The sequence below is a fragment of the Cryptomeria japonica genome, chromosome 2 (genome assembly GCF_030272615.1).
Source record: "Cryptomeria japonica chromosome 2, Sugi_1.0, whole genome shotgun sequence".
NCBI classification, from domain to species: domain Eukaryota; kingdom Viridiplantae; phylum Streptophyta; class Pinopsida; order Cupressales; family Cupressaceae; genus Cryptomeria; species Cryptomeria japonica.
Window position 1 is genome coordinate 175,554,191 of NC_081406.1, and position 19,045 is coordinate 175,573,235.

General features: G+C 37.3%; 1 protein-coding gene across 1 annotated transcript in view; it reads left to right on the plus strand.

Moving 5' to 3' along the window:
• LOC131049973 (ABC transporter B family member 20) overlaps window positions 1-11,830 on the plus strand; it is a 96,895-nt gene extending 85,065 nt beyond the window's left edge. The window contains exon 12 of the mRNA XM_057984090.2: window positions 8,657-11,830. Coding sequence (XP_057840073.2) covers window positions 8,657-9,886 — 1,230 coding nt within the window. The 3' untranslated portion in view covers window positions 9,887-11,830. The remainder of the gene's footprint in view (window positions 1-8,656) is intronic.
• The last annotated feature ends 7,215 nt before the right edge of the window (window positions 11,831-19,045 follow it).

The following is a 19,045-nucleotide window of genomic DNA, read 5'->3' on the forward strand; positions in this document are numbered from 1 at the left end:
CATCAAACTTTTTCTTCAAGCAAACACTACAGACACAAAAATTCACACAGCAATGAAAAGCTTGTCTAGCGTATCAATGCAAAAGGCAAATCTCCAATATGGACATCTTCAAAAATTCAATTCAGGAACCCATAGCATAAATGAAGAGAATATTTTTTGGACTGCCCTGCAAAAACATCCCTCAGTCTTCAAGAAAATTTTCAACTTGCTTAGTTCATATTCATGCTGTCACAGCTGACGTGCATCACTCAATAATTTTAATACACCCAAAAATGTCTGCTCTATTCAAATCATAACTACAGGCTGCCACTCTCATTATATTCTCTACTCCAAAAATTATGGCACTTTTTAAAGGTTTGAACATTGCAATTAAAAAGGAATCGCACCAGATGATTAATCCAACCCAAATATCGCACACCCTTACGCCTCTTCATAATAGCTCCTGCCAAACTTTTTAACTTTAAAAAAAAAAACAAAACGTAACTTGTGTGCTCCACAATCTCCACATACTTTTTATTTCCCAGCACATACTGCAGAAGTATTTCTATGCCGTTAAAAAACAACAACCTGCTATTGGAACACGTCCAGCTCCATGTCTCTCAAGTCGGCACACCCAAACAAGAGCTTGCCTGCAGATAACTTCACATTGATCATCTACAGAAGACAAGTATGCCAAAAACCGACACATTAAAAAACGGACCCCACACCCACACACAATTTGTACTTCACCAAAAATTTGAACATAGTGCACTCATCAGAAATGAGAACCATACTCTTCCTTTACCATGTTGGCTATTGAATAGGCTTCTTCCTCACTTCCGTTACCAACTCCAGCAAAAAGAATCAAAACCATACTCTTAATAAAAGCTTCAAACCATATTTTTGACCCACGATGTGGTTTCAAAGAGAATTGTGGCCATTAAAAGAGCCGACCATACACAGAAATTTCAGTTCATTTATATTAAAAAAACAAAAAACTTAAGCACACGTATTCCTCTTCCCACAACATATGAATGATGACTGCCCAAAAATAACTTTTTCAGCTCCATGACTCAAGGAGAAAAGTTGCCCCCCGTAAAAGAGGAGTTACCAAAAGAAAACTCTCCAGAAAAAGTCGACGAATTTGACAAATTCGAACTTAAACACAATCTGACCAAAATAAGAAATGGGCCTCATAGAATATTCAAAAACATGACTTGGCATAAAGTCTGATTTGTCACCACTGGAAGACAAGCAGTTGACAAGAACCAAGCAGGCACAGAGCTAGCTGAAGCAGACACACAAGCAGCTGAAGCAGGCATACAAGCACCTCAAGCTGCTCAACCAAGCACACAGGGAGCTCAACCAAGCACACAGGGAGCTCAACCAACCAGGCACACAGGGAGCTCAACCAAAATTCACATACAAACTCAATCCAGCCTTTGACATCAATGACAAATAATCCAACCTATATAAGTAGATTGTTACAAACTGAATATAATCATCCTTCAGATATTTGTGTACACTTTTTACACTTGACAAACTTAATAATCTGCAAACAAACTGTTAAAAACTGAGTACTGTCTGCAACCTTCAACAATCCTGTTCACACAAATCAGAACAAACTCATCAAAAAGGTTTCAAAATATCACTGTTAAAATTGATTTAATTCACACTTTGCAACATCTGAAATCTGCAAGTGTTTCCAAGATAAATCTTGTCAACTTCAGATATGCTGTTCAAATAATCTCACCAAATCATTCAGTAATATTTTGCTGCAAAATTACTTTTCCAGGCTCATAATGATTGATGCCATCCACACTCTAACTTTTCTCATTTGCAGAGATGTACTGCTGCAATCATTACATAAGGAAACTCTCAAAAAAAAACTTAATGCTCACTGAAATATGACTGCCATTTGATGCTTCAGAAAATATCTATCATCCAAAAAACTATGCCTCACACAACAAATATATAAACAACCTTCAAACCATCGATCAGGTATAGATGGTTATAGAAACAAGTTATAACTTCTTACAACTGTCCTCCCAATTATAACTGACAACTGCTTCACAACACATGTAATTCTTTGAACATTTTTATGAAAAGCGATATTCTTTATTTGTTATGGCAATGATATTCTGATGTAACTGCCAAAGACAGGTGGAATATTCATAACCGATATTAATCTTTGATAAATGCAGAAAAAACATATTAATACTCCTGTTCAAAACAATATAGTCTGATGAAAATAATGTGAACTGCAAAAGATGCCGTCTTTAGTAAAGAACAATATTAATCTCATGTGACTGTTTTTGATTGATTTAAAGAACAGAAGAATAGAAGACAAAGTTCACAGAAAGATCAAGGATGAAACAATGATTATTCATAAACATAGTATCAATGTCTGCAAACCTGACCTACCTTCATCAACCCTATATATCTGTATTTGTTTGTTCTTCAACAGCAACCCAATCTGCATTTACCAGACTAGAGTTTCTACAAAATTTGTTGATTTTATGGTAGTGCTCGTTAACCACAGGCAAACATCAGATCTGTTGCCTTCCCAACCATAGACGATAAGCTCTTATTGTTACCCCCGAGCACACTACATGTCCTTCATGTTATTCAATTCATGACCTTGCATATATATGAATCAATACCTCCTAATGGACCTCAAGTCGGCCATATACTTTTGGTGCCAAGGATAGGGTTAGACCTATATATTACAAGCTACATATGAGTCTCCCTTAGTTGCAAGTTACATTTAACTTAATCACAAGTTACACACAAGTGGTTTGCCCAAATAGGGCCTGCCCCAAATTAGACTCATACAACTGAGATATCCAAATGCCAAGGCCGACAGGCCACTTGGCATTTTGTGCACTAGGTCGGCCCTAGAAGGGATCCGACCTAGCTACACAACAACAAAATTTATTGAACTACTGCATCTTATCAATTTTTCTAATTTTGTACTTGACATCAATGAATTTTCTAACAATGCTAGTATCTCAGACAAGTCTATGAATGTTGCTACAGCCATAGAAGCATGACTTAGGATAGGGATTGACTTGGCAAACAAAAAGTGTATAAATGTGATTCAATCGCTTGGGATTTAATTGGGAAAAAGTAAAAATTAAAAAAAAGTGTTGCTTTTTCATCCAGCATCTTCCAAAATGATTTTAATTTTTTTTTTTAAAAACTATAGTGGGGTTTTGGAGGTGGCAGCTTGTAGAGGGGTTGGCGTGCTCCCTATCATGATACATGGGGAGTTGAGTGGTAGAGCCCTCACCACCAACCCTAAATTAAAGTCTTTAAGACCACATGGACCTTCATGGTACATGCCATTTTTTCATAACTTTATTGCTTTTGACCAACCTCAAAGAGTCCTTCCTTCAAACCTTTGAAAAAATTCCTGAATTTCACCCTTTTACATTTGAGTGTTTTCACTTTTTTATTCTTCTTCTTTTTTCCTCATTTTCACCCTTCAGTTGGCCGAGTCACAGCATGTAATGTCCCTCACCTAATTTGCCATAGAATCGTAATTGCAACAAATTAGGGTTAGGGTAACATCTTACCGAGTAAATATTCCTTTAATGATGAGAACCTGGATTTGAATCCTGCAATGATAATATATATATATATATATATATATATATATATATATATATCATTAGGGTTAGACAAGATCACATCACATTCATGTACTATCAACAATATTATACAAGCATATTGGGGTTTGGAGGAAGAGACATGATGGCTCCTCCTAAAGCCATTTCTACATTAAGCCCAAGAGTGGATGTCTTCCACAGCTCTCTTGCTTGCTTAGCGGCTTGTACCTGCTTTCCCCATCAATGCCTCATCTCCCTAAAGATGGGTGCCATCTTGTGGAGTTGGGCAGAGGTCATAAGTGGGTTCCTTGGCTCTTCTACGTAAGTGCCCTCTGGTCCTAAGAGCCAGTATGGTCAACTCTAGGATGGCCTACTTAGCCCTCTCAAACCCCTTTTGCTTACACCTCAGGCCCTTCCAACAAAATGGATTTCAGACAGTCAGGCATATCGTGTATTCTATCATATGAACATGCATTTAACATTTTCTGTTATGCATAAGCAACACACGCGCACATATATATACCAGAAATGAATACGGGAACGAGAGTGCTCAGAAGGACAATAATCTTGCACTGCTGAATAAAGTTTGATCTGAGATTAGTCCCTTTAGAATTCTGTGTGTCGACCATGGGTCTATTGGTTCTTATTGGAGAGCTTTGGTATTGCCTGCTGATTTTTGCAGTTCTCTATAGTTGTTTTTGCACTGAATATTTCCACTGAAGACTTGATGTAATATGCAATTCCTATATATAACTCCGTCTGATCTCTTATGTCTGATCTGTCTGATTGCTTGATTATTTCTCCTCTTGATTGATGCCTTCCATCTTATGGATATAATTCCTCTCCATCGATGTTCCTCGATTGCCTGTTGATTGCTGTTGATCTGTAGTATGTCTTTAGCAATAAATGTTCTTGCTGATTGCTGATGATCTGTATCTCTATTTCTTATCTTCGATTTCTTATTTCAGATCTGATTGAATTCCTGGATGAGTCCCATGCCCCCTGATCCCTTTCAATGCTTTGACTTATATATGCCTCAAGACGTAGCGAAGGGCTATGTCTTTTACCCGGTCACAATCCTTCCAAAAAGGCACGTCTTTGTAGAATTGTCTATTGACTTTTCATTTATAAACCGATGCTGTTTTATATTGTAGAAATTGCTGTCTCAGTGTAGTCGCTCCTCATCTCTGATTAATAATCACTCGTATGAGTATAAACATATTCTCTAGATCAACCCCAAGCCTCTTCATCCATCGTGGCTTGTTAGACATTGCTTTATTCCATGATTGGTTAAGACTAACAGATCGCTGATTAAAGGAATGAATATTAACAACTCTCACGTGTGACTGTTGGTCCCAATATAGAAAATGGTGTAGTCTTATTAATAAGACCATTTTCTTAAGCGTTGATACCTTCCTTATGGCGGGACATGACACAGCAACAAGACTCACTGGGTTCAGTGAGACTTGGTGAGTCTAGCCAGACTTATTAGATTCACTAGAATCACTAGGTATCTGGGTCCCAAGTCATTGGGCCTCGGTTCACTCTACCCGCCTTGGGACTTGCTGAGTTTGGGTGAGTCTTGTAACTATATCAGGAATATCCTGGAAATGTATTTGAAATTATAAACAAGGCTGCTACTAAGATACTAAATTAAGGGGATACCTTCGGAAGTATTGAAAATCATAATCAGCATGTCAGTAGGTAATTTAAAAGGGAACTGAAAGAAATGCAGGTTAAAGATAGTAAGCAGCATACTAGAAGCTGATTTTATGAAGCAGTTGGCTGAACAAATATCTACATAAACTTGGAACATATACTAGCCAAGCAAACTCCTAAGATTCAATAGTCGCATAATAAGTTAACCAAACTTGAAGCCTTTGAGAATGAAAGTGAATGAAATAAATTCGATTAAGGCTTACTAATGGAGTAAGCAGCAGATGCCACCATGTACATCTGAACCCCATCCTAGTACTTGACAGTGTCTGAAGGGACAACAAGTTTTAGAAAACGGATAAGGGTATGCAGATAAATTAACATTATAATTGTTAGTAAATGATACAATAAACCATTTTTTTTGGCATGGGAATAATTAAGTACGGAGTGACGTGCATGTGTGTTTGTCATTTAGTTTTTTTTCTTATCTGCATATAGGCAGTTGCCTTTGATTGATATGTCTATCATAGCCTGAACATACACTGATAGGAGCTCTCTTGTCCCTATTGGAGAACCTGTAAATTGCTGATGTGCATAAATGAAATTTTTCCTCTTTCTGCCAATTCTGTCTTATGAATCATGATTATGCAGTGTTACTCTGAATATACGATGCTATGATCTCAATCTTTATATAATAATATAGTTTGTATTAGTTTATTATTGTTTTTAAAGTTATAATTTGCATCTGTAAACAATGAATATATTGCACAGGAGAATAGTAGGCTTCATTATAATTGTCTCACGAAGACACAATTTCCAGTTGTTGGTCATTGTCTTGTGCATTCTTTATATCACATTTAGTATGGTTGCATACTTTGATCAAATTCTGCATCTTCCTTATGTCTGTTCTATATGGACTTTTACCATATTATGGAGCTCAATGCGGTTTCCCTCTTCTTCACAAACCCAAGCAAACATAATCACAGATTTTGTGATGGTGATTGGGTTTTGGCATTGTAAAAGAAAAAAGCTTTGAGTTCTGGGTTCCCTTTCTCACCAGGGTTTTCCCTGTCAATAAACAAACATTGACCAGTCTTCAGAGAGGCTATGAGAAACGCAGGCTGTCTGTTAAAATGTTTGATCTCTTTTGTTTGATCTTTGGGCAACAGTGTAAATCTTGACTTGTTCAATAAAGTTAGAATAGTCATTCTGTTAAAATTATGGTGGACTGAGTTTAATGCCCTGCAAAAAGAGAAAAAAAAAGACATCGCTTGTTTGTAATTTAACATCCCAATTGACCACCTTAATGGGATGGATCTGTCAGACGTCTGCAATAATTTTGAACTTTGATACCATTTTTACACAAGCCCATATTAGGTGTCAGTGTACTTAAATGTTATAACAGAAAAAAATCAATGGTCTTTCGAAGGAAATGCTTTTGTCTAAATTGAACTTGGTTATACAAAAGACATCTAAAAGAATTTTTATGTATTTTGAATCACAGTACACGAAAGCTATTTTAACAACTATTACCTAGACATAGAATACAGGACTAGGATTAACTTAATAAAGGGCATACTTAAATTCACAAAGCATTTGTATGAATGGATGATATACTACAACCGGGGGTGCTTGTATGCAACATGTATCTGCTAAGTCCAAGGAACTGGCCACCTCTCAACTGAGGCATTCTTACTCTTTGAATGCCGACACTATGTTGGGGGCAAAAATTTGATAATGGAACTGCAAGTTCTAGTTGTTGATTTTGGATCAGAATAATATAGGCAGAAGTACAGAATTAATATTTGTTAGATTTGAATTAATCTGAAGCAATATATATCAATATATTGAAGATATCGATTTTCTCTTCAAGTCCTAGATTTCTCCAATGTATTTAATTCGATTGTTTTCCAGTTTGCTGGGCGTTAATGACAGGCATATAAGATACCCAGCATATATATATATATATATATCATGAGCTTTGACTGTGTGCACATCATATAATTCACGCGCAATACAGCATGTAATTCTCATAGGTTTCACACACATAATAACCGCAGGTCATTCACTGATTGTTCCACAAACTATACAGCAGATCATTCACAGAGATTGCAGTATATGAACAGCATATAACTTTTAAAGATAATGCGAATATGCACAGCTATATTTTCACGGATATCACACAAATAGATACAGCATATTCTTTTGATGATTATGTATTCTCTAAAGCTCTGATTAAAGAAATACTATACCCGTCCAGGATATATGAAGGGACATGACCCCAATTGGGGTAACCTGTCAAAACAAGGGGGTGTGATATAACTAACACCTGATAGACAACTATACTTAATTATCTGATAACAAATGGATACAAACAGTCAGTCGTTTTAGTAAATGCAGATAAAAGACAGCGATGATTAGGGAATAAATAAGGTATTAATAATTGTTAAGATAGCAGTCAGGGGACAGATATCTCCTGCTGCTATAACATCAACACTAGTGTATTTTCTTACCAATCACCACATTTGACAACACCTCTGATTGTTGACATCAACCATTACAAGTCACAATATATAATAAAAAGAGCATTTACTAGAGAATTCTTTAATGAAACTTATCAAGGTTTCCTTTTTGGTCTCAATCAGATCGAGGTAAGATTACAGAAATATGCTTTGAAATACTGCTCTTTACATGCACATCAAATCTTATGCTCACTGTAAGTGACATGTTTTCAATAGAAATACTCTTAAGAGACATTTGGAGTTGTGGGGTTAAGTGGGGAAGTTTAAAGCAAATGAATTCCATGTTCAAAATTTGATTTACATGCTTTATAAGGAAATTCAGCATGCTTTAGTACTGGAATACATCTGGTTGAGTTGTGTACTTCACTTCCAGATGGTAACTCATTTAAATAGAGTATAGTTGCAGTTATTCTATATATTGGTACTTTTGTAATCTAGAGGCAATTTAACCCTTATCCTAATTTATTAATCTCTTAACCTCCTTTGCATCATATCTTGTGTTTTAAATTCGAAATACATGGACTAAAATAATGCAGGACAACACATTAAGTATTTAAAACCAATTATTTACACGACAACTACATATATGACCTGACCACAAAGTACTCAAACGATGACAATATATAATGTATTCTTGAAATGAGAATATTGTTTGGCAATGATTTGCAAGTTTTGGATTGTTAACAGACTGCCAAAATCTCTGAGGGTTTGTCCTAATTTTCTGTAATATCTCAGATAATTGTATGTACTATATTTTCATATATATTAAATGTGTTTTGTACTCTATTTTCTTACATGTTCCTATTCTTTATATTAAATGTATTAATCCATAGATTATGATGTTATTTGCAGTAAGCTAAAGTGTTTTTAGCCTGCTATTGTGCACAGAAAATGTGGCTTGCTGGATTCTCAGGGGGTATCCAAGAAATGCATAGGAAGGCTTCCTTAGTTCTGGAGGATGCAGTTAGAAATATTTATACTGTTGTTGCATTTTGTGCTGGAAAAAAGGTGATGAAACTCTATAAAGTACAGTTGGACTGTATTCTTACACAGAGCATTTATTATTCACAGCTAAAAGGAATTGCTTTTGGTGCATCACAATTTCTTCTTTTTGCATGTAATGCTTTTCTGCTATGGTATGCATCCATGGCTATCAAGAGGGGCCATGGTGACATTGCTAGAATCTTGAAAGAATACATGATACTTTCATTTGTATCTTTTGCACTGGTAGAACCTTTTGGATTAGCTCCATACATTTTGAAACGCCGCAAGTCACTTGTTTCAGTTTTTGGAATTATTGATCGGAAACCTAAGATTGATTCAGATGATGCATCTGGATTGAAGCTTCCTAATGTGTATGGAACAATTGAGCTGAAAAATGTTGATTTCCATTATCCAACCCGTCCAGAAGTGACAATTTTAAGTAATTTCAACCTCAAAGTGAATGGTGGTCAAACTGTTGCTGTAGTGGGAGCTTCTGGATCAGGTAAAAGCACATTAATTGCACTTCTTGAGCGCTTTTATGACCCGGTTGCTGGTCAAATTTTTCTGGATGGGAAAGATATCAGGACGTTAAACTTGCGCTGGCTTCGAAGTCATATGGGTCTTGTTCAACAAGAGCCTGTTCTCTTCTCTACTTCCATACGGGAAAATATAATTTATGCTAGACACAATGCAAGTGAAGCTGAGATGAAGGAAGCAGCGCGGATAGCAAATGCACATCACTTCATAAGCAGCTTGCCACATGGATATGATACCCATGTCGGTATGAGGGGCATTGATCTCACTCCTGGTCAGAAGCAAAGAATTGCTATTGCTAGAGTTGTTTTGAAGAATGCACCAATATTGCTGTTGGATGAGGCAAGCTCTAATGTGGAGTCAGAGTCTAGCCGTGTGGTGCAAGAAGCTTTAGGTACGTTGATACTGGGGAACAAGACAACACTTATCATTGCACATCATTTTGCAATGATGCGGCATGTAGACACAATTGTTGTATTAAATGATGGCCGTATTATTGAAGAGGGTACTCATGATTTTCTGATGGAAAAGAATGGTCTTTATGTGCGTCTGATGCAGCGTCATTTTGCTAAATCCCGTTGGCAACATAGATTGTTTTAGTGTTTGCAAGGAGAGTGGGAACAATTACATTCTATTTCTTCCAGAGCAGAGCCATTCTATTGCAAAACTGGCTATGTTAATTTCTGGCAAATATTTGTTACTAGGAACTGTGCTTCATATTCTCAAATGAGGTTAATCACTTTATCAGCTACTTTGTCATGAAGGACAGTTCCTCTTGGTTGAGGTGATCCTATGCTGAAAGATTCTGAAAAATATGGTTGAATATTTCAGATCCTTGTGATGACAATGCTCTCTGCTTTGGTTGGTAATTGTACACTCTTTTCTCTTCAGGTTGGCTAGAAGGAAACTGTCCTCCTTACTTCAGTGAAGAAAAGAACATGTTGGATTGAGATATTCAAATGTTGACAGAGATTTAATTGTTATTGAACTTTGCAACATTGGCTCTTTTGATGCATGATGCAAGTCATGGATCTAAGGTTCTCAAGTAGGGAGCAAATGAGTTATCTCTTGTCAATTTTGAGAGCCAAGGATACCTGGAATCTATCCTAGGCACCTAAGTGATGACATCCTCTCATGAAGTACATGGTGCATTGGATTCATTCCATGTATTTTCTCAAAAAGTCAGTATCTTCATTGGGATTTGTGGATTTAATTGAACTTGAAGTTGGCTCAACTCGTTTGGCTCTATGTTGTGTCAGCTTGTCTCTGCTAGTGATATTTTGTTGGCACCTAATTGGCGGCAACCCTTTATGGGGTACATGTACATGTACATGGTTGGTTGGATTTACTCCCATGTATCTTCTTAGAAATTTACCATGTTCATTGCGATTCTTGTATTTAATTGAACTTGACAGTGTAGGTCAATTCTTTTGGCCTCGTGTCAGCTTGCCTCTGCTGGCTGGATTTCATTGGCATGGATATCAGTATTATATTCTTGTACCAGATACAGCATTTTCTTCTCATGTAGCATACACCTCTCCCTGAAAGTTCAATCATTTTTTAATTCTGCTCGAGGATCAGCTTGCAAGCGAGTTCATGTCTGCTGGAAGAGGCATGCATGATTGTTGTGTCTGCAAAAACTGATTTAATTGCCTAAATATTCCATGACTTGTTTATGCAGGTTTATGGCATATTGAAACTACTGGGTGTAGTCAGTATATGGGAGGTTCAATGTTCATTACATGTTGAGGAAATTCAGCTCCAGTTCTACAAATTTTGATTCAATTATATCCTTTTGCTTGTTATTTCAAGAGAAATTTTAGTATTTTATGCAATTTTAACATTTCTGAGTTTGATGTAGAAGCAAATGGAAAGCTTGTGTAAAATATACCAGGGTAATGCAATTTGCCATCATATTAAACTAAGGTTTTTACCAATGGTATAGTGGCAAGGTCAGTATCTTTATGGTGGATCAGCTGGTGGATAAGTAATCATTTGTTTGGGCATGTTTCGAAGATCTGCATATTCAAATTCGCCAAGTTGAGTACCATTGCAAATATTGAGAAGACGTTTGTTATTATAGGAAAAAAACAGACTGGAATGTTTTATAACTGTTGTTTTCAAAACAAAGTTATCGTCAAATGCAGAGCTCAGATAAATCCTGAGAAACATTTTAGTATGGTTAATATCATCACAATTTTGAGGTTTAGAGCTGATGCTGATATATTCTGGAATATATTGTCACATTGTTATTATGGAGAAGATGTTTGTTATTATAGGAAAAAAACAGACTGGAATGTTTTTATAACTGTTGTTTTCAAAACAAAGTTATCGTCAAATGCAGAGCTCAGATAAATCCTTAGAAACATTTTAGTATGGTTAATATCATCACAATTTTGACGTTTAGAGCTGATGCTGATATATTCTGGAATATATTGTCATATTGTTAGAAGCAAAACCATGTTTATTGCAGAAGCTGCATTCTCGAAACACCTTGCCTGTAAATAATTAAAAAGGGCTTATAAAATATGTTTCCGTGTGTAATAGGATGATGGCCATATTTTGTAGTATCAAGTGTGCTTGCTGAAAGTGGTGTCTCTGATTTTGTTTTTTGTAGGAGGTAAGCACTTTTAAGGTCTTGTTACATCGTACTTTTTAATCTTTCGTGCATGTGAGATAAACATTTTGCATGTAATTCGCAATAAATTTTTCAAGGTTTGAGAAACGAGGAGATTCATCTTGTTGTATGTGCTATATAATGTGCATTCAGAGTCTTGCAAGAGTTATGAACACCAAAATTATTGGGAAATTGATCACGAGAAATATGGTACCTATCAAATAATTAAAAAAGGAATTCTAAATTATGTTATGAAAAGAATGCTCAACATTCAGTGACTGTACATACGTGTATCTTTGTGTACAAAGAAACGAGAAGTGGTTATATCCGAATAATCTTTGGTTTTCGATAGAAGGTTTATACTTTCCAGGTCTAGGATTTTTATCAGACATTTAATCCTTTGCATTTGAGACGGATATTCCACACATAATCTGCAATACAAAATAAAAAATATTTAAGGTTTTAGATACAAAATAAAATCAACTATCAACTTGAGAAATGAATAGGATCATTTTGTTATGGGCACTATATGATATGAATTCATGGTCGTTCAAGAGGGTATGATAACAGGAGTGGGAAATTATCACTAGGAGAATGGTGCACAGCTGGGGAAAGCATCAAAGCTTGTTACTTGATATTTGGACTGTTTGATTTTTTGTTTATGAATCGCTTGAAAGGTCTTGACGAAAGGAATACAATCAATAGAGGCATGGATGGATGATGTTCTGATAAAATTCAACTACTATATGTACGTTTATACGTGGACAGAAAATGTGAAACAAATAATTTGTAAACAATCTTTGGTTTTGGATGGTAAATAAATACTTTTCATGCATAGTCTTGAGGAAATGAGGAATAATAATTACTAAACAATCTTTAGTTTTGGATGGAAGGTAAAACTTTTCATGTCTAGCCTCATCACTGCTACTAATGTTTTGCACTCACGAAATACATCACACAATGTGCCTTACTAGCTCAAAAATATTCTAGGTTAGGTATATAACAAAATATTGACAGAAATCTGTGACTACAATAAAAATACAAAAATCCTTGGTACTCTGATAAAAAACAAAATATTGACGTATGAACAGTCATTTTGATGTATGTGCTATGTGATATGCTTTCATAGACTTGCAGGCGGTATGATAACCGAAGGATCGGAAAATTGATCCCTATTAGAATGGTGCTCGAGAAATGCAAGCATGGAAGCTTGTTATTTGTTGCATTTGTGAGTGTAGTGAGTTGTAATTTAACATTGGTATCGGTGTTCCTTGGGGGTGTATCCGAGGGTTGTAGATGCCAATTGAGGACATTTTGCAGGATCGGGAGGGGATACTCCCTTCATTCTCATTTCTCTTTTTTCTATCAACAAATGGGAATCACAACTATGATGGTTGAAGGATATTCGTCCACTTTATACCAACGACAAATGGGGTTGTCCTCGGACAGCTAAGGGATGTCATGATGTATTCTTGTTGCTATCTTCTCTAAATAAGCAAAATGAAGTGAATAAAGGTAAACCTAAAACACTTGTATCCTGAAAGGGGCTTACTAATGCTTCTTATTCCAGGAGAAACTTATAAAACCTATGCGCCTATTCCTATTTTGCAATCACTAAAGATAATAAAAATGAACAAAAGAAAAGAGGACGAGGCAGAGAAAGGGCCCCTTTTCCTAAATGAGGGCAGTAGGTTACTACATTGATTATTTTTTCTATTTTGCAAATGCCAAACTTAAAGCTTGCATTTTATTTTTCTTTTAGAACTTTTTTCTTAAGTAGCTTTTTGATTCAATATGGTTTTTCAACAAATTGAACCATTGGATAATGATTTATGTCATGGTTTGTTAAACAATTTTTTTTTGGTTAATTTATGAAAGGAAACAAGATTAGGGTCACACTAATTGAAAGATAAATGATGCAAGCAAAAACAAATCTATATTAATTTTAATTTATCAAGAACAAAAAGGATTCAATTTACAATGTATATCCAATGCATTAATTTGAAATGAGTTATTCCAATACAATATAGAGATAAGTGTTTTCAATCTTTGAATTTGGAGTCAAAACATGCACTTGCGATCAAGTTATCATTACAATCGCCTTCCTAAATTCTCAATTTATAGGCCAAGGAAATTTAGGAAACTACTAATGGATTTCCCAAATCATGGGCTCAAAAACATTGTCCAAGTCTGTGTCAACTAGATCAAGTTGGACTCGTGTGCCCCTCTTAAAGAATATTTAAATTAAAATAAAATGTAACTCCCTGATGAAGATCTTTGACCCTTATGACAAAGGGGGTCAAATGCAACTCCAAACACTCTATGTAGGAGCTCTAATTATATTTATTACTTACACGACTATATTTTGTTGATCAAAGATTCTACTTCGAGTCCATTTAGGAATATCCTATTCAATGACTTCTTGTAATTGTCATAAGATAAATGATAGGTGGTTTAATTTGCTAACTAATGAGTTGTGAGATTTCTTCAATATATGATGCCCCCATTCAATGAGGGACGGACATCACAACACTTCACAATAATTAAACAATGACTAACATTGTTGACGTGAGGTATACACCATTTAATTCTAACAAATGAGTTGTTGTCATGTACTTTGAATTTGTAGTCAGAAGAGCAACCTATTATTTGATCATCCAATCAATTTCTCCATCAAAGAGATCAATGATAAACGTTAGTAAACCTTTTGTTATGTACATATTTTGCTTAGTATGCATCTACAAATCTTTGTATATCCACTATATGACACATGTTAGTTTCTTAGTGGCAAATATAATACTTTGAAGGGGTGCAAAGCTATTTGAAGACTCTTATCTATAATAGAATCCTTATTGCTCGTGTTGACCATAAACCTGTTTGAGGGGTGTTTGGGAGGCTTTGTTCTTCAATTTACTATTTGTACTCTTCCAGTTAAAGCTCTTCTTGGAGAATTTGATGAAGGTGATGATAATGATGTGGGCACTGATTTTGGCAATGACAATGGTTGTTTCAAGCATTGGTGGTGTGAGATTTTACCAAGATCAAGGGCACAATGAAAAGTATAAAAATAGAGACAAAAGAATGATAAGAAAAAACTGTATTCTCATCAATATGAAAATGATCAACTAGATTCACCAATACAATGAATATAGGCCTTCTTATATAGGCAATGCCATATGGATGTACGAGCACACAATCATGACATGTGGCTCAATGAAAAACAAGGGTAGGTAAGAAATACTAGGGGTAGGTAGGAGAAATAATATAATATTCCACAAGAGGTGGATGACCCACCAAATGTGGAGTGTAACAACAAAACAAGACCACAAAAGGTGAAATTTCTCCTACAAGCTCTATCCCTATGTGCACACTTCTCTAAGTGTCTCAAATCCAAACTACGAAGAAATGCATTATCCTAAGTTAACTTAAGTAAAGTGTAATAATATCCATAATGAATATTTATTTACACCAACAACCCCCCTTAAGTGCAACTTAGGGGAATGAAGACTCAAGTCAACAATGCAAGATGGGTCCCGGCTACTAGGCCATGATAGGTACCCATGTACAATATGCAAATGCAAGCAAAACCATGCAATGCAATCTCTCACAAACGGAGAAAAGGAGAAAACCCAGTGGGAAAAAACTCCCCCCCAAAAGAGAGATGAAAGTACAAAAGACTCTCAAAGAAGAAGGACAAAACCTCAAAGAGGAAAAAGTCCCCCTGTAAGAGAGGAAGGAGAAGTTAGCTGACCCCCCCAATGACACATCCCGCACCCCCAAGAGAGCTCGTAACTGCTAGAACTTACTCTCAATGAAAGGTTTGGTGAATATGTCTGCAACCTGCTCTGCTGTAGGACAATATTGCAAATCAATGACCTACTCCTGAATCAACTCTCGGATATAGTGCATATGGATCTCGATGTGTTTGGTTCGCTGATGTTGGACCGAGTTCTTTAAGATAGCAATAGCACTCTGATTGTCACAATGTAGAACTGTCAGTCGTGGAGTGGTGAACCCAAACTCTGTGAGAATCTGTTGAAGCCAAATGGTCTTAGTCATTGCATTAATAGCGCCTCGATACTCAGCCTCAGTCGAAGAAAGAGCAATAGCATGCTGCTTCTTGCTCTGCCAACAAATGGGGCCTGAACCAAGGTGAAAATTGTAACCGGAAGTAGACTTACGATCATCAAGATCGCCAGCCCAATCAGAGTTTGTGTAACCAACCAAGTGAAGTCCTGTGCCTACTGCATAGTGAATCCCATAGTGATGTGTACCCTGGATGTAATGAAGGATGCGTTTGGCGGCTTTCCAATGAAGCTCATGTGGTTCCTGCATGAAGCGGGAAACCATGCCAACTGCAAATGAAATATCAGGGCGTGTATGGGTCAAGTAGATGAGACTACCCACAAGCTGACGATACAAAGTGGCATCAACTCGTGGAGAAGAACACTGAGCCTCAAGCTCGAATCCGGAAAGAAAGGGAGTTGGTGCAGGCTTACAACCAGCCATATGAAAGCGTGCAAGTAGATCAAGAGCATACTTGGGCTACGATAGTGTAATCCCAGAAGGTGACTGTGAAATCTCTATCCCGAAAAAGTAGTGCAAAAGACCCAAGTCAGTCATAGCAAATCTGTCATGCAAAGCAGATTTGACCCTACTAATGATGGATGCGGTACTCCCTGTAATGATCAAATCATCAACATAGAGCACAAGGATCAAGTGAGAGTCATCCTGTCGCAAAATATAGACATTCGGATCAGAATGACACCTGGTGAACCCTGCTGAGAGAAGAAAGGAATCCATCTTGGCATACCAAGCCCTGGGAGCCTGTTTAAGGCCATAGAGAGATTTCCTTAGTCTGCAAACCAAGGAAGTATCCTGAATGAAACCCTGCGGCTGCTCCATATAAATCTCCTCATCAAGGTCACCATGAAGAAAAGCACTCTTCACATCCATCTGATGTAGAACCCAACTATGAGCTACAGCAATAGCAAGTGTCAAGCGAATGGAGTTCATCTTGGCTACAAGTGCAAAGGTCTTAGTATAGTCAACACTTGCAACCTGAGAGAAACCTTTCGCAACAAGCCGAGCCTTATACTTACCCACACTACCACTAGTAGCATACTTGGTCCGATAGATCCACTTACATCGAACCATCTTTCTCCCCTTAGGGAGATGGACTAAATCCCACGTGTTGTTCCTCATCAAGGAACTATACTCTTCCTCCATAGCTTGGTCCCACTCAGGAACCCCTGATGCTTCCCGAAATGTCTGTGGATCAAAAGCAGTAGCAATGAATGCATGCGAAAGATCCTGATGTTGTGATCAAGTTCTCCATGTATCTGAAGGATCCCCAAAAAGAGAACCTGCGGACACAAGTGTCTGTCGAGCCCAACGAGGTCTAGGTGGAGGTGGAGAACGAGGCTCCTCAACTGCAAGTGGACCATGTGGAGGTGTAACCCTGCGAGTTGGAGTTGAAGGAGTCTCATCATCTGAATCACTAGCATCACTATCCACAATGGAGGAAGGTGGAGGAGGTAGAGAGGCTAAGCTAGGAGAGCTTTCCTCAAAGTGAACACTCCTCTCAATGAACACCTCATGTGTCTCGGGATCCATCAATCTATATGCCTGAACACCCTCAGGGCATCCAACAAATATGCAAGGCCGACTCTGAGGTTCCAATGCCTTGCGTTTCTGTGGAGGTATGCGAGCCCATGCTAGACACCCAAAGACTCTGAAATGTCTCACAATCAATTTCCTACCAGCCCAAGCCTCAAAAGGAGTAATACCTTGCAAAGCTTTGTGAGGAACCTGATTTTGGATGTGTGTGGCACAACTGATAGCCTCTGCCCAAAAGGCGGGATCAAGAGAACGTGCATGTATCATACAACTAGCCATTTCTTTGAGAGTTCTATTCTTGCATTCTGCAACTCCATTCTGCTGTGGAGTGTATGCGACAGAATGCTAAAGATCAATCCCCTCAAATGTACAAAAATCCTCAAGTCTTTTGTTCACATATTCCCTTCCATTATTTGTGCGAAGAATCTTCACCACTTTACCAGATTGCTTCTCCACACGAGTCTTGAAGTCCTGAAATCTGTCAAATACTTCACTCTTATGAATAAGAAAGTAGACTCAAGTGAAGCGGGAGTAGTCATCAATGAAGGTGAGGACATAGCAGGCCTTACTAAATGAAGGTGTTGGAAATGGACCTGCTACATCGCTGTGAACAAGTTGAAGAACTTCCAAATCTCTCCAAGATTTCCCTTTATCAAACTTTTCCTCGGGATGCTTGCCCATGGAACAACATGAACATACACCCTTTGAAAAACTGATTCGAGGTAGACCTGTGACCATGTCTTTAGTGCTGAGCTGTTGAAGATAGCGGTAGTTGAGGTGACCAAACCGCTCATGCCATAGCTTACTTTCTGAATTTGAATGAGTAAGCAAGGCCCTAGAAGGTGAACTTGGCACAAAGTGGGAGAATGAATAAAGCCTTGAGTTGTCATTGACTTGTCCCACTGCTACCAAGGCATCATCATCAAGTTCCTTTACCACAACTGAATCTAGTGTAAACTCAACCTTTTTCCCATTCCCATAGTGAGTGATTTGGTAGATAGAGAGAAGGTTGGTAGACAAGTTAGGAACATAGAGAACATTCTCAAATGTTCCATCATCCATGTCAACTAAACCTTTTCCTTCAACCTCTACTTGTGTATCATCACCTATGTAAATGTGAGGTACCTTAGATGGCTCCAATGAAGAAAACTGCTCCTTTGTAGAACCCATGTGATATGAGGCACCCGAGTCAAGTATCCACTGCTGTGAAGAACTTGTTGTAGCCACAAATGCTTGCCCTTTTCCCCTAGATTGTGAGGAAGAGGAAGGAGATGAATCCTTCTTTGTGTAGGCGGATGGCAAGTTGATGTTGTTTTTCTTAAGAAGATTAGTTAACTTATCAACTTGCTTTGTGTGGCATCGATGCTCATCATGACCATACTTCTTGCAATATGCACAAGTTGGCTTATCCTTCTTAGGTGGTGTCCCCTTCTTGGAAGAGGATGAAAAATCGCCTTGTGATGGAGAGGATGATTGTCCTTTTTCCTGTTGTGGCTGTGACTTAGATTGCTTCTTCTTGTTGT